The following is a 13,638-nucleotide window of genomic DNA, read 5'->3' as shown; positions in this document are numbered from 1 at the left end:
TCCTCTTCCTTGTTATACATTTTAGACCTTACAAACTGAGTTAAACTATTACTGATTAATACAGTCCAGTGTGAAGGATGAAACGGATCCCCTCCATCACAACAGATGCATCTTCTGTGTTCCTAAGCAATAAGACTGACCCACAAGCACCTTTGTTTTCTGATGGCATCTGGTTTATCCTCCATGTTCTAAAGAAAAAAATAGTTTGTGGTTAAGGCATAACATGTTACTAAAATGGGAAGAAACTTTTTAAATATCTTCTAACAAGATGACATGGAACAGTTTCCCTGACGACCACAGTAAAGATGTTTTGTTAATTGTTATCGACTTTCTCAGGGTTAAAAAGTTAAACTTGCTGGCAAGTTCAACTTGGACATAAACTCGAATTTGTGTCTAGACAATTTTTTTTATCACAAATATTAACTGGAAGTGTTAGTGTATTAATTCTTAATACAACCCATATAAACATATCAGCCGTTGTTTTATAACTAATTAAAACCATTCAAAATTTTTAGTGTAACATTTTTGATTTCTTGAAAACTTCTCACCGATCCATCCTCCTAACCCTATTTAGCAGATATAATTAGACACAAAAGCAAGCTTAAGAAAGGGGGGGGGGGACCCAAACTGGTAATTCTTTCCCACACCTAAGATTTACAGTCTCACACATATCGACTGGTTTGAAACAGAAGCGAACGGTGCATTGATGACTCCTGTTCTGACTGCATGATTATCCATGCATACAATATTTAAACATACCACACGTATTAGCCATCATATCGATTTAATAAACCAGTTTTAAGCACGCCGTTCTTGGAGGGAGCCGTTCCTTACGCAGTTGGAGGGCCACAGCGGGGAAGCGCTATCCTGTGATTTGGTCTCGAGCCACTGAGTTTTCATGTAGGAAAGCCAAACTCATCACAGCGCCCCTCACTGTTTAACACGACCGGACTGGCACCAGATCAGAACGCAGAAATGACTGGCATTCCCAACCATTGTTCATTTTGAAAAGCTTTTTACTCTTCAGTTCAAATTGCAAAAGTGAGCATCCTGCTTCAGAACGGGCTAAAACTGCGGCTCGCTAATGAAGTGCGCATGCAGCGTCCTCCTTTTGGCAACAGACACCTATCCCTTTAAGGAGATAATGTAATCACAGATATTAGCACGCACCTCAAGCAGGTGCAAGATTTTAATATGGGTAGTGTCACAGATAGTTGAGGCATATGAAAATAGCACCCCATAAATCATCATCAGCCTGCGTTTGCGTAATTATGCGCATGCCCGTGGTTACTTGCAGTGCATGTTTGCATTTTAATGTGATTAAGGTGTTAGCGGTGGAAGGAGGCTGACGCTAAGCTGAGATGATCCAGAGCTGTCTTTAGGATGTGCATATTTTTTGAGAGATGTGGGAGAGGGGGTTAATTTTCATGCAGCAGTGCGGTCGTTTAGTTTCTCTTTCCTGTGTGGACTCTGGCCAAACGATTTATACGTCTGACATTTTGCTCATAGTTTGAGTTGATATTAAAAGAGCAGGAGTCAGAACAATTGTGCAATATGCTTGCACTGCAGTATATTCTTGTGCCTACAAAAAAGGGACAGGAAGCATAGCAGCTTTTACTGCACACTTATCTTGCTCGTCTTTAGTAAACTAAGGATGAGGAGTAGATATTGATTAGGAATGCTAAGTAATGGGAGTAATAGAAATGCTATTTTGTTTCTTTACAGATTGCAGAAAAATAACGTCAAGTTGCAAGTCTGCCTTTCTTGAACATTCTACCAAAATGAACACAATTTCAATGAGAAAAGTGCTATAAAGTGCTTTTGCTAGGACTTTAGCCTATTGCTAGGATCTTTGGAAAATTGCACCTAATGCAATTTTCAATTAGCTGTCAATTTGCTTTTTGACTGTCAATTAGCTTTTTATGGTAATAATGCTACTAGTAATCACTAGTTCTTATAACCTTAACATCAACAATGTATTAAGAAACTCACAGCCTCATTTTATTCGCTCTTTATCGTAGGTTGTGTTATGTAAGTTTAACGTTGCAACTAAGTTTCTATGGCGACACTATTTAGTCAAAACTTTTTCATAGCCACTAGTTAAACGGAGTTTGAACTGATAGCATAATCAGAAATAAAATGAAGAGAATTGCTACTTCATGCTGAAAAGTTGAAATTAGGCTTGTTTAATATGCATGTCCTGGGGAGATCCATGTTTAGTCTGTCTCTATTACAAGACTAGAGATTAAATATTGTTGGTTATTTGATCCAAGATGTCTTTGAAATATGAGAAGAGAGACGTTTAGCAAACTAGCGGTGTCAGGTTGGAAGCTCGGTTAGCTGGAAATTCATGACTTTGGGCAGAATAAAGCCTCCAGCTCTGCATCAATATTTTGTAACCTTTTGGAGTTCTTTTTCCATATTTCTTTAGTTTTGGGTTTTCTCTTTGATTTCCGACTTTGTTCCCGCAAGAGTTTTTTTTTCCCCAAATATGTTTATGAAGCGAAACGTAACTTTCCCAGACATCTAACTTAGACTTAGACTTCAATCAATGACTATTTATGTTACGTGGAGAAATGTAGGATCTAAAATAACCAAAATAAAAAAATCTGACCTAACAGCATGATGAAATCCATCCAGTTCAGAGAGCTCTGACCTTTGTCTCTAAACTAGTGGATTTAGATCATACCACTCTTTTTTTTTTTTTTTACTTTGTTGGATTCCTTCCAGAGAAAGTTTAAGGGGGAAAAAATGGCAGTGGATTGCATGAAGCATCTATCTGTCAACAACAAATCTATCTGACAAAGCACTGAACCAGTTACTGAATGAAAAAGAAAATCTCCTGCTGGCAGTACGGGAATCTTGTTAGCCTGAATTTTGATATTTTGGCTACAAAACAAAAGAAAAGTTTGGAACATAGCAGCAGGGATTTTTTTCTCCTGGCTGTGATTACGGAAGAATCCATCTGTCATGTAAGGTAAACTTCTGCTCCTGTCGAGCCAAAACAAACAAAATTTGTTGCCAAGAAGCATAGCACTGTAGCCCCAATAACTCTGGAAGAGATAGCTGTGGGTTTGTAACCCTGATGACAAAAAATAAAATAAAAACAGTGTTACCTCTGCAAATTCCCCCAAACCTACACAAAGACAGGTCATCCTGCTAGAATTTGTCAAACGGAGGTAGGAATATGTGTTTTCACAGTAACATGCTGCATTGTGTTTCACCCAAAACCTTCATAAATGAAACAACGTAATTCAACAGAAGAAAACATAAGAGGGATTCAAGCTATAAGCAGAGCCCTGCAGCCTTGTCAAGGTTGAACTCAAGGTGCAAGGTAGAGAGACGTACTGTTCCTAAAAATCGGACGGGAGACGACTGGCATTCTGTTTTGATGTTCTTCTTTTTTTCCCTCTCTCTGACATTTCTCTGTCTGAGAACGACACATGCACTGTAAAACCTTTTTTTAAGCCTCACTCAAGCTAACAAAGAGACTATTGGAGCCAATCCATTTTACTATGTAGACCCCAGACTCGATCAAATGTGAATCTCTCTAAATCGGAGAGATTCACAAGGTGGTTGAGGCTCAGCAGGCAGCAGCTGTTATTCCGGGGAAATGCATCCATCTATCCTGACATTTCACTGACACTGACCTGAAAATGGGTTCATACTGTCAAAGGAAATGTTTTTTTTAGTAAAATTAGGTTGCATTAGTATTGTCAAAGTAGGTAAAAAGCATTTATGAAACACTTTTGAAAACCACAAAGTCACTTTACTGGACCAAAAACATGGAGGACATGGACGTTTAGAAACAAACATAAACCAACAGTAGTCACATCATAGAAAATAATAATAATAATAAAAAACAACAAAGAAGAAGTTTTAAATCAAGGTTTTGATTAAAATTGGTTTACGTTTTCCCTGGTATGACACACATTTGTTTTATAAAACATAAGAACCATGTTTAAAATTTTTAACTCTATCCCTAAAGACACATAAAAAATCTTTTTTAGTTCTACTAAATTATTTTTAAATGCTTCCTTACATCTTTGCTTTCTCTGACTCCAGTTTTCAACTTACTGATACTGAAAACGACAAATGTTAGGTTGTCTTCATTCGGGAACAGCTTCCACTCTGATGAGTGTTGTTGTCATTGTGACCTGGTAACACTTGGTACCGTGCTTTTTATGTTTGAGTTTTCGAAAAGTCTTATCGCTCTTTTTAATTACTTTTTTTGTTTAAATAGATGAATGGCAATTTAAAATGCAACTAAAACCCAAATTATTCATTCCCCCAGCAGATTGAGTTTCAAAGTTAAATGTAAATTTACCCATTTGGAGCAGGTCAGCCACAGTTCAGACTTGAATCTGACAAAAAATATATTTTCTTATTTTATACGCGACACACATTTTATCCATGGTGCTTATGAGAAAGCTGCTGAGTCATACATCCCCATGATCCCGCTGGATCGATTTGCGTGATGTTAATCACAAAGTAAGTAGTGAAGTGGGATTTGTGACGGCATGTTTATTGTGAATTTATGGTCTGAAAGACTCTTATTATGCCTGAAAAAGAAGCAAACATTCAACTCATAACCAAATATTTATCTAATGCTGTATTTATGAGGTGCAACACGCTGCGGCTGTAGTTATAAAGTCTCTATATGCTTGGAAAATCTCTTTAAATTAAAGCTTAATGGAACTTGTCAATAGAGATGAGGGACACGTCTCGGCTCTCGCTGATGTTTCTCACAAATTTTGTCGGGCGAGACAAAAAACCCGGCCTGACACGGTTTGTCATCTCATTCCAGCAACCACTTGGAGAAGAGTCTTCAGCTTCTGATGGACAGGGTGGACGACCTGAACCAAGACATTGTCAAATATAACACCTACAGCCGCAACCTGAGCAAGCAGCAGCAGCAGAAGCACCAGGTAACTCCTGCAAGCAAACTCACACACGGCGAGGCTTTCAGGGAAGCAAAGTGCCCACACCACCCACACAGTGAGCCGGCAGGAGCAGCAGGCGCATCAGCGTACCAGCATGCACATAGAGACTCTTTCGCTCAACTATCACACGTATTCGCAAACAGATGCACCCACAGTCCCATTCTTAGCAGGAGCACAGCAGGTTTGTGTCTGTAGGATGTGGACACAGCCAAAGTGAAGCTGTAATCACGGCAGGAAAGATGCAAATCCCCAGATCTGAACATCTCGTTGTGAGTGTTGCATAATTGCGCTTATTGACATCTGTGTTGAGTAAGCATCAGTTTTTACACCAATTAACAGCAACAAAGATCAACACTTCTTTTTTTAATTTATTTATTTATTTTTAGATATTTTTATCTGCTATGAAGCCAAGGTCTGTTGTTTCGACACATTAAAGTAGCTGACAGGATATCACTTCAAACTCAGCCATTTAAAATGTGTTAGTCCGCTGAGAGCAGGATTTTAAAAAAAAAGGCAAGATGTCTAACTTTTTCCAGACAAATGAGCACCACCATGACAGCTTTTCAGAGCTGTGAACTCCCCTTCAATGTGACAAAGAGAGATATTTCTCTGAAGACTCTTATTAGCGTAATAAACTAAATGAGTGTAGAAGAAGCAAAGCGCCAGCAATGCAAGTAAAGGCCAGGCGACGGCAAACGGTCGTCACGAATCATTTCTGTTACCTTGAGTTTAGTCTGATAAGGTCGCATTGACTTGTTGTAGCTGTCATAATGCAAACATCCCTCTTCCCACTGTAGTTACTCATGTGTGTCCACAGCAGAAGGTTAAATACTGCAGGTGAGGTTCAGAAATCATTAAGAGCAAGGAGAATTTTTTGGGTGCAGGGCTGTGCAAAAGTATTCATTCCCCCAGTACTTTTCATGTTGTTTACAACAACAATATTCAATGTACGTTATGTGGCAGACCAGCACAGAGTAGGAATTAACTGTCAAGTAGAAGAAACTGAGTAGACTTTTTTTACATATACAAATCTGAAAAGTGTGGCATGCATGTTTATTGTTTGGAAAACCTATTGCGGGTCTGACTGCGTGATTTTACTTTATCATCTAATTTATATATTACACAGTTCTTTAAAACAAATTTCACCTTAAAAAAATTAAAAGTAATTTTTTTATGCAAGACATTTTCTGCATCCTACAAAATTAGATGCAACACTTTAAAGAACGAAGCGTGTGTTTAGTGTCACCTTAAGCATGTCAAAAGAGTAAACTCACAGATATGCAGGATCTACATTTGCATTTATTTAAAACTAGTAATGATATTAATAATGATAAAAACTAATAATACTAATAAAATAATAGTAATTTTAATTAACTGTAAAATAATTTGTATTTATTGGATGTGTTTTTCAGGAATTTTATTTATTTAGATACAATATTTACCCAATTAAATGTGATTAAAGTCAAACGGAGTATACCTTATTTGGGTTCCTGAATACGTCTGCACATTAATACCTACAGGCAGCATGTATGGAAAGGGTAGGAACTTGTAACAGACAAATTGTTGTCTGTTACAAGTTCAGAAAGCATTTAGGACTTGGAAAAAATATATTTCAATCTCTTTTTTTTTGTGCTCATCCTCAGCTTCGAGGAGTCTCTGCCCCTTCTCCACTTTGCTGCTGCGGTTCATAATGAATCTCACCAAGAGGCCAGACCTTCCATATAATCTCTTAACTTGACGTACTTTCATACTTTAGACCACTCTAACCTTTGAAAACTTTTCTCTTTAGAGAGTAAATGCACACTCTGCCCAACATGTTTGATTTGAAATGGTAGCATAGATGGAAACAACTAATGGCTCGAGCCTCACTGGTTTGAAGGTAAAACACGCACATTCTGCTGCAGACTGAAGCTCTGCAGCACAATGGAGGAAAACTGTTGTAACTTTTAGCTAAATAAAAAGATGAAATAATGAAAAAGTTAGCTATACGAGTGATACGGTGAAATCTATTGGGTAACTGAATTCTTCTCGAATACAAATCTTGTTGTTCAAGATTAAAACCATGTATTCATGTCTTTCCACTTTTCCGCACGCCTGTCCAAAAACTACGTTCACGTTTCAATTTGTAGAATGACAAAAGGCGGAAACAGTTTCAGGAGAACGAAGACTGCTAAAAGGCTCTCCGCAAAAGCCAAGCTTGCTTTGAGCAGAAGGTGCAGCCACATCACAGCTCCGACTTGGCTTAAAAGCAGGAGCGAACGCAATTTCAGAAAAAGTAAATTCACTAATGGAGTGACAACATGCGCACACACACACACACACACACACACACACACACACACACACACACACACACACACACACACAGTCTGGGTGCACATAGTGCCATCTGCAGCTACAACCTCCGCCAGTTGCATCATAAACATCTGGCAGCAAATGGAAGCCGCCAGCGTCACGCGGCAACGTGCAAACATTGTTCGAGGAAGTGGGAGCATAGCAGCTCACTGTGACTCACTGGTTTGTGCACAAACATACACCTACGTCGGAACGGCTACATTATTCAGTCATTAGTCTGTGGAAGTGGAAGCGAGAAAATGTCTGAGGTATTAATGTTGATCCGGGCTGAGTCACCGCCATCGTTTTATCATCAAGTAGGGAGATAAAGTTACAGCCAGCTTCTCGCCAAACCAGGCAGTCGGATAAAACGGGGATCCGTAACTATAGGCAGAAGTTTACGAACCCCCAAGAGGAAGCAAATGCGTTTCATCCTCGCACTTTTAGAGCATTTGAATCCATCATTCTCCATGTTTCTCGTCTTATCAGTCTCCCAAGCTTTTCTTCTTTCACTCTTGCACCCAGACTCGTATACAATATCACACAGACAAGCCCTTCTTTTATAGTGTCAGCTTTTACACATTTCACACGGTACCCTATTATGAACCAATAAAGCACACAGGGAACAGGAAAGTGAGCTTCTATTAAACCTCTCAGACATCTACGCTGCGTGCCCCTTGTAATCTTGTGCTATTGACCCTGCTGCTTCCCGGACAAATGGAACCTTATTAATCATCATAGAAAGTTGCAAAAAGCCATTGCACTGAGGGGGCTCCATTTTTCTCCCGTAGCCTTCTGTATTTGGTAAATAACAAGATTCCTCGGCATGCGCGATCCGCAGCCAAGTTGGGTCCTTTTGTTGCCGGGAACGTGCGGCTCGCTCTGTTCTGATTCATTCGCATCCAAAGGAGCCTGCGCCACACTTTGCTGTCGATTAGGTATGCTGCAGTGTTTTAATCCGCTGAACTGAGGAAGCATAAATTGTGCCTAATAGAAGATTTCAGCGACAATTAAAAGATTTACCAAACCTGAGGAATTTTTATTTTTTAAGAAACGCGTACAAGGCGAACCAGAGCAGCTGAAGAAGAAAGCTTTGCCAAAGAGAGGTCGTAAAAAGTTCATCGGTTGAATCTGCCGTGACGTCTGGGTTGTTGTGCCAAAAGGAAGGTGGGAAACCAGCGGGAGGATGTGTCGGCAGTCTGAAGGGGAGGTTGTTGGTGTAAAAGCAGAACACAGACGATGTGTGCTGAAATGAATTTTTGAACAGAAAAGACCTGGGCCAAAGGTGAGCGGAGGGTAATTGGGCTTAATCTAAATTGTGGCTGATGTAAACATGCCCTTTGAGATGATCAGGGATACGATATTCACCTAATTCGTAAGCAGCTGTTGCTAGAAGAGAACTCAAAATATTCTTGTTCGAACCAAAAGCCCGTTTTTAAGAAGTAAACCTGAGATTGATGCATGTAATATACCCGAGGTCAGCAACCTTTATGAATTAAAGAAACATTATGCTTTCAGGCCAGCCAAAAAAATAAATAAATAAAGACTTAGGGTCACAAATGTCAACATGACCTTTTGAAAAAAGAAAAAAAAAAACATATTAATTTAAATAAATATCTTTAGAAAATTTTTTATTTTAAAGAAGTATCAATTTATCTCTATTTTTAGAACTAAAATAAAAATAACATTTTGTAAGAAGAGGATGGATATTTTCTTCTGTTGCATGGAAAATAATGAAGTGATGAAAAAGCACATAGATTCTAGTGTGACAAGAAAAACAGATCTGAAATCTTCCAGTGTCTTTTTTTGTGAAAATTTAATGCAAATATTTGCAGGGGGGAAAAAAACTGTTAAAACCCTGCATATGTTATTACATCTATATTTAGAAGGATAGCTGGTTCTTTTTATGTTTCAGCCAAAGTTACTAAGAGCCACTGTGGTCGGTCCAATGAGCCACATGCAGCTCCGGAGCCGCAGGTTGTAGACCCCTGCATTAAACAATGAATTTGTAGAAGTTACTAAATGACTTCTGCTCTTCTTTCTGTGTCCAACTCAAATTCATAAGATGTTAATTTTCTGCTGTATAATTCAATCTGGATGCTAATTGTAACTTGAAAGCTGACATTGGCTGCAGTCTGAACAAGACGATCAGAGGCTCTCTCAGCTGCAAGAGGGCATTCTGACTGGGCGAGCTGACCTAAAGGGAATGCACGAAACGCGGTGTGCTTTGAGAACGAAGCTGTAAACCAAGCATGGTTTAGATCTGTCCCCCCCATTCCCAATAATAAGAAATAAAAAAATGCACCACTGTTTTTACCTTCTGCATGTGGTGTTAAAAAGTGTTTGCCCCTTTCCCAATTTTCTGTCTTTTTGCACGTTTGTGACATTTCAGTGTTTCAGGTCATCAAACCAACTTAAGTAATTAGTCAAAGGCAACACAAGTAAACACAAAATGTAGTTTTTAAACAAAGATGTTTATTACTAAGGCAGACGCCTGCATGAGGAAGTTCAAGTCAGCCGTTTTGTTTTGCCTTTGTTCATTAGGAGGAGCTTATTGAAACCAGAAAATCTTCAAATTAAAGAAATTATTTTCAAATTTTTTAGAAGAACAGACTGTAGCACTGCCGGTCAGATTAAATCATTCTTGACGGATGTAACAGGCTGAACATGGGATTATATCTCATGTCTTTGCTGTGTTTGTATTTGTACTACTTAAACCACCGGCGAGACCGAGGAAAATTAGTTACTTTTGTATTCCTTAGACAACATTTATTAAAATGCTCCACACATAAGTATTTAAATATGTTGGTGTTATAATTCATTCTAATGATTTTTCACGATCCTATTTATTTATTTGTGTCCTATGCGCAGTGCGCTATGCATGTGGGCTCTTCTCTAACCACTTCAGGCCAATTGAATTGCATAAAATATGCCAGGTAATGACTACTGATCAAACCGAGATAGTTGGTAGTTATGGACTCTCACAAGCAGATTTCCTTACAGCAGGACTACTTCTCGATCGGAGAAAATGACTTGAAATTATTGGTCATTAAAGCAGGTACAAAGTGTCCTAAACCTAAAGGGGAAAAAGTGGTTAAGTAGGTAAAATGGCATCCATCCATTAGCCAGTGTAGCACTTCGTTACCATGGGGACCTGACATAGAATGGTAGATGGAAATTTTTACTGGCCAAGAAGTCATCATAATCTGATTTCCTCCTGCTGCCTGGGCATCGAGAGACATGGCAGATGCCATTTGAAATTGTAAAATCTGAAGGAAGACTCTACCATCTTGATATGATTTTAACAATAGAAACCAGATCATATTTTACTGAGGGTTTTTTTTTTTTTTTTTTTTTTTTTTAGAAAAGGGGGTAACAATAATAAATTACTGTTTACCTAGTTGCTTCAGCACTATAGAAACATTCCAAAACAGTCTGCAGACTGATAAAACTGAGAACATGCCATCATGCCCAGCAGGTGCTTAAATGCTTCTAAATTAACAGAAAGATGTAAACACTACAAAATGCAAGGAAAGATGCTGGAAGATGATTGCCTTTCATCATCAGATATGAAGCATAAACTAACAAGAGGCTCCAGTCGTTTCGTCAATGACTTGGTCAATGTGCTCTTTGCAGAGCAGATTGGGTGAAAAGGCACTGAGGGCGTCTCCTTTGTTTTGCTGACATGAACACATGTCAGCAAAACACATGTCGTTCGGTATTAGCGCCGGGCTTTTTGAAACTTTAATTTCCAGTAACGTGTCGACACTTCTCGGGAACTGTAAAAGCAATTATGCGCAGGATAAGGGAGGAAGACGTGCAAAAAGTTTTTGCACATTTCCATTTCAGTGACGCAGTCGTGCTGTGCCACACAGAGAGGAGGAGGAAATAAAAGATCAAAAATGTTTCTGTGTTTATCTGATGAACCTGTACAGGTGCATTGTGGGATGTTTGGTTGAAAGTACTCGACTTGCTTGAACCCCAGCTACTTCCTCTGTCTGCTCCAACCTTCCTCCTCTTCGCCTTCATCTTGCCAAATTAACAAGGCTTTTAGAATCTCCGGAGACGTGGCACCTCGCTGATTTACCGACTGTCAGCCCGCCACAAATCACTCCATTCCTGTTAGCACGTATAACTCTTCTGTCTCCGTCTCCCCATCTCTGCTTTCATCACTCTGTTTTTCGACTTTTCTTACTTTGTGCTCTCCGACTTTACGCCTCCCGCTACTTTTTTTTTTCCTCCTTCTACAGCTCTCCGCTTCCTTACCTGCTACGTTTATTTTATTATTTCTTCCGGTACTCCCACATCTTCTTTTCGTCATCTCATGCTTCTCCCCCTCCCCCCAACCTCCTGATCCCGCTACACCTGCCCCCACTAATCCGCTCCTTTGTGGGCCCCTCTCTGCAGTACCTCCAGAGGCGGCAGCAGGAGAACACCCAGCGACAGAGCAGAGGGGAGCCCCCGCTACCGGAGGAGGACATCAGCAAGTTGTTCAAGCCCCCCCAGGCACCACCGCGCATGGATACACTGCTCATTGCAGGTACGCACACACACACACACCAACACTGAAGACTTTTGTCACCGGCATCAGAGGACCACCCCCACCTCTCCTCTCTAAATTCCATCAGCCGCCTCTGCTCTGCTCGCAGCAGCTCAGGTTCTGTTTAGCAATTATCTCTGCCATTATCTTAAAATTAACATTAATTTAAAGTTTATTGGCTGAGTCTCCAGCTCAACCGCCCCTTTTTTTTCCCTGCTGTTTGACGCCTTTCAGCTCTCCCCCCCTCCCAACAACAATCTGATCCAACCGTTTACTCCGTTCACTGCTAATTTGTTGTGCTGCTTTTTTTTTTTTCTCTTCCCCTCCTCCGCATGTTTGTGTTTGTACAAATGCTCATGTGTGTTTATGTACATATGCTTCCGGGGTGTATGCGTTTACGTGTGTGTGCGTATGTTTACGTGTGTGTGTGTGTATGGGGGCGTGTGAATGCATGTGGCAATCTTCCAACAGGGCAAATTAACAACTACTGCCAGAACGTGAAGGAATTCACCTCGCAGAACCTCGGGAAGCTGTTCATGGCCGAGGCGCTCCAAGGCCACAACTAGAGGAGAGACGAGAGCGAAGACGGCGAAAGACAAAAAGCCACCTCGCCGCCAGCTGCAGGAGCATCACTCATCTTTTATTCTGTCAGCAGAAATCTCCAGTTTTTTTTATGCTTACATCTGGGCGAAAACTGTGTCTGACACGTTGTTTTGTTTCAAATAAAATCCTGCATCTCTACGTTTCCTGCCTCCTTGTGTGTTGTCACAATAAACCATCCTCTTCTAATTGGACCGACAGCAAATTGTAGAACTCAAACCTCGGGGATAGCTCTGCGTATGGCTGTTTTCCTCCAGAATGTTGACATGCTAAGCTGGAGCTCCAAAATAATTACACAGGAACATTGAAGTTGCTGTTGTTGTTGTTGCTGGGTGCTTTTTGTCTGCAGCTCAAACTTTACGAAGGTGGAATCAGTCTGTTGTGCTGCCTCCTCGTGTGGGAACAGCAGATGCCTTATAAAAAGAACGGAGGCAGAAGCATGAGTCAAAGTTGAGTGTTATTTCCAAAAGAAGTTTTAGTTGAGGCAAAGACTTTAATGGGAAAACTCCATAAATTATTAAACAGGGCAATGTCTTCACAAATGGCCGACAGGGGAACTTGTGCAACCTTGTGGAATAAGTCATGACTTCCACCATTAGTCTGTAATCTCCACTACTATATCTATCTATATATATATATATATATATATAATTTTTTTTTTTAAATCCTAGACTATTTTTGTGACATGTTTCTATGAAAATCTGACCTCCAATTTTAGACATTTTGCTTCAGTTTTATTGGTTTATGAAATCCATTCCACTCTCAATAAAATCGAAGTCTGGAGAGTTTATTGGCCACGAACCCAAAATTTCAGTGTTTTGTTTTTATCGCCAATTTGTTCTCGAGTTGTTGGCCAAAGTTCCTCTGCATTGCAGTGCCTTTTGGACAACATTGTGAGTGAGTCCACTGTCTCAGACAAGAGTTTATCCCAAACTTAGGATTTCAGGAAGCTTCACTGTTGGCTTAACATGAGACTCATAGCGTTCCTTACGCTTCTTTATTTTTTTTTCTGTCCCAAACTGTCTGAATGAGGATTCAACAGAGGACATAGCCCTAAAACACTCCTTATGCAGAATGTCAGTGTGTTTTATTGTACACTGACGGTGTGACTTTCTTAAAACGAGGCCAAGATCCACATCTAAACCTGCCTGCTGCCATTCCTGCTCCGGTGGCAACCAAGTCCTTTAGTTGAAAACTACTGTGCAGACAATCCTGACGCTT

General features: G+C 40.0%; 1 protein-coding gene across 1 annotated transcript in view; it reads left to right on the top strand.

The window, feature by feature from the left end:
- LOC103478348 (eukaryotic translation initiation factor 3 subunit H) overlaps positions 1-12,558 on the top strand; it is a 70,609-nt gene extending 58,051 nt beyond the window's left edge. The window contains exons 6-8 of the mRNA XM_008432112.2: positions 4,808-4,928; positions 11,685-11,817; positions 12,289-12,558. Of these exons, the coding sequence (XP_008430334.2) occupies positions 4,808-4,928; positions 11,685-11,817; positions 12,289-12,383 (349 nt within the window). The 3' untranslated portion in view covers positions 12,384-12,558. The remainder of the gene's footprint in view (positions 1-4,807; positions 4,929-11,684; positions 11,818-12,288) is intronic.
- Positions 12,559-13,638: the final 1,080 nt, after the last annotated feature.

This window comes from Poecilia reticulata, chromosome 16 (genome assembly GCF_904066995.2).
Source record: "Poecilia reticulata chromosome 16, P_reticulata-male-v2, whole genome shotgun sequence".
NCBI classification, from domain to species: domain Eukaryota; kingdom Metazoa; phylum Chordata; class Actinopteri; order Cyprinodontiformes; family Poeciliidae; genus Poecilia; species Poecilia reticulata.
Note: the sequence above shows the minus strand (reverse complement) of the source record. Positions and strands in the feature narration are given on the sequence as shown.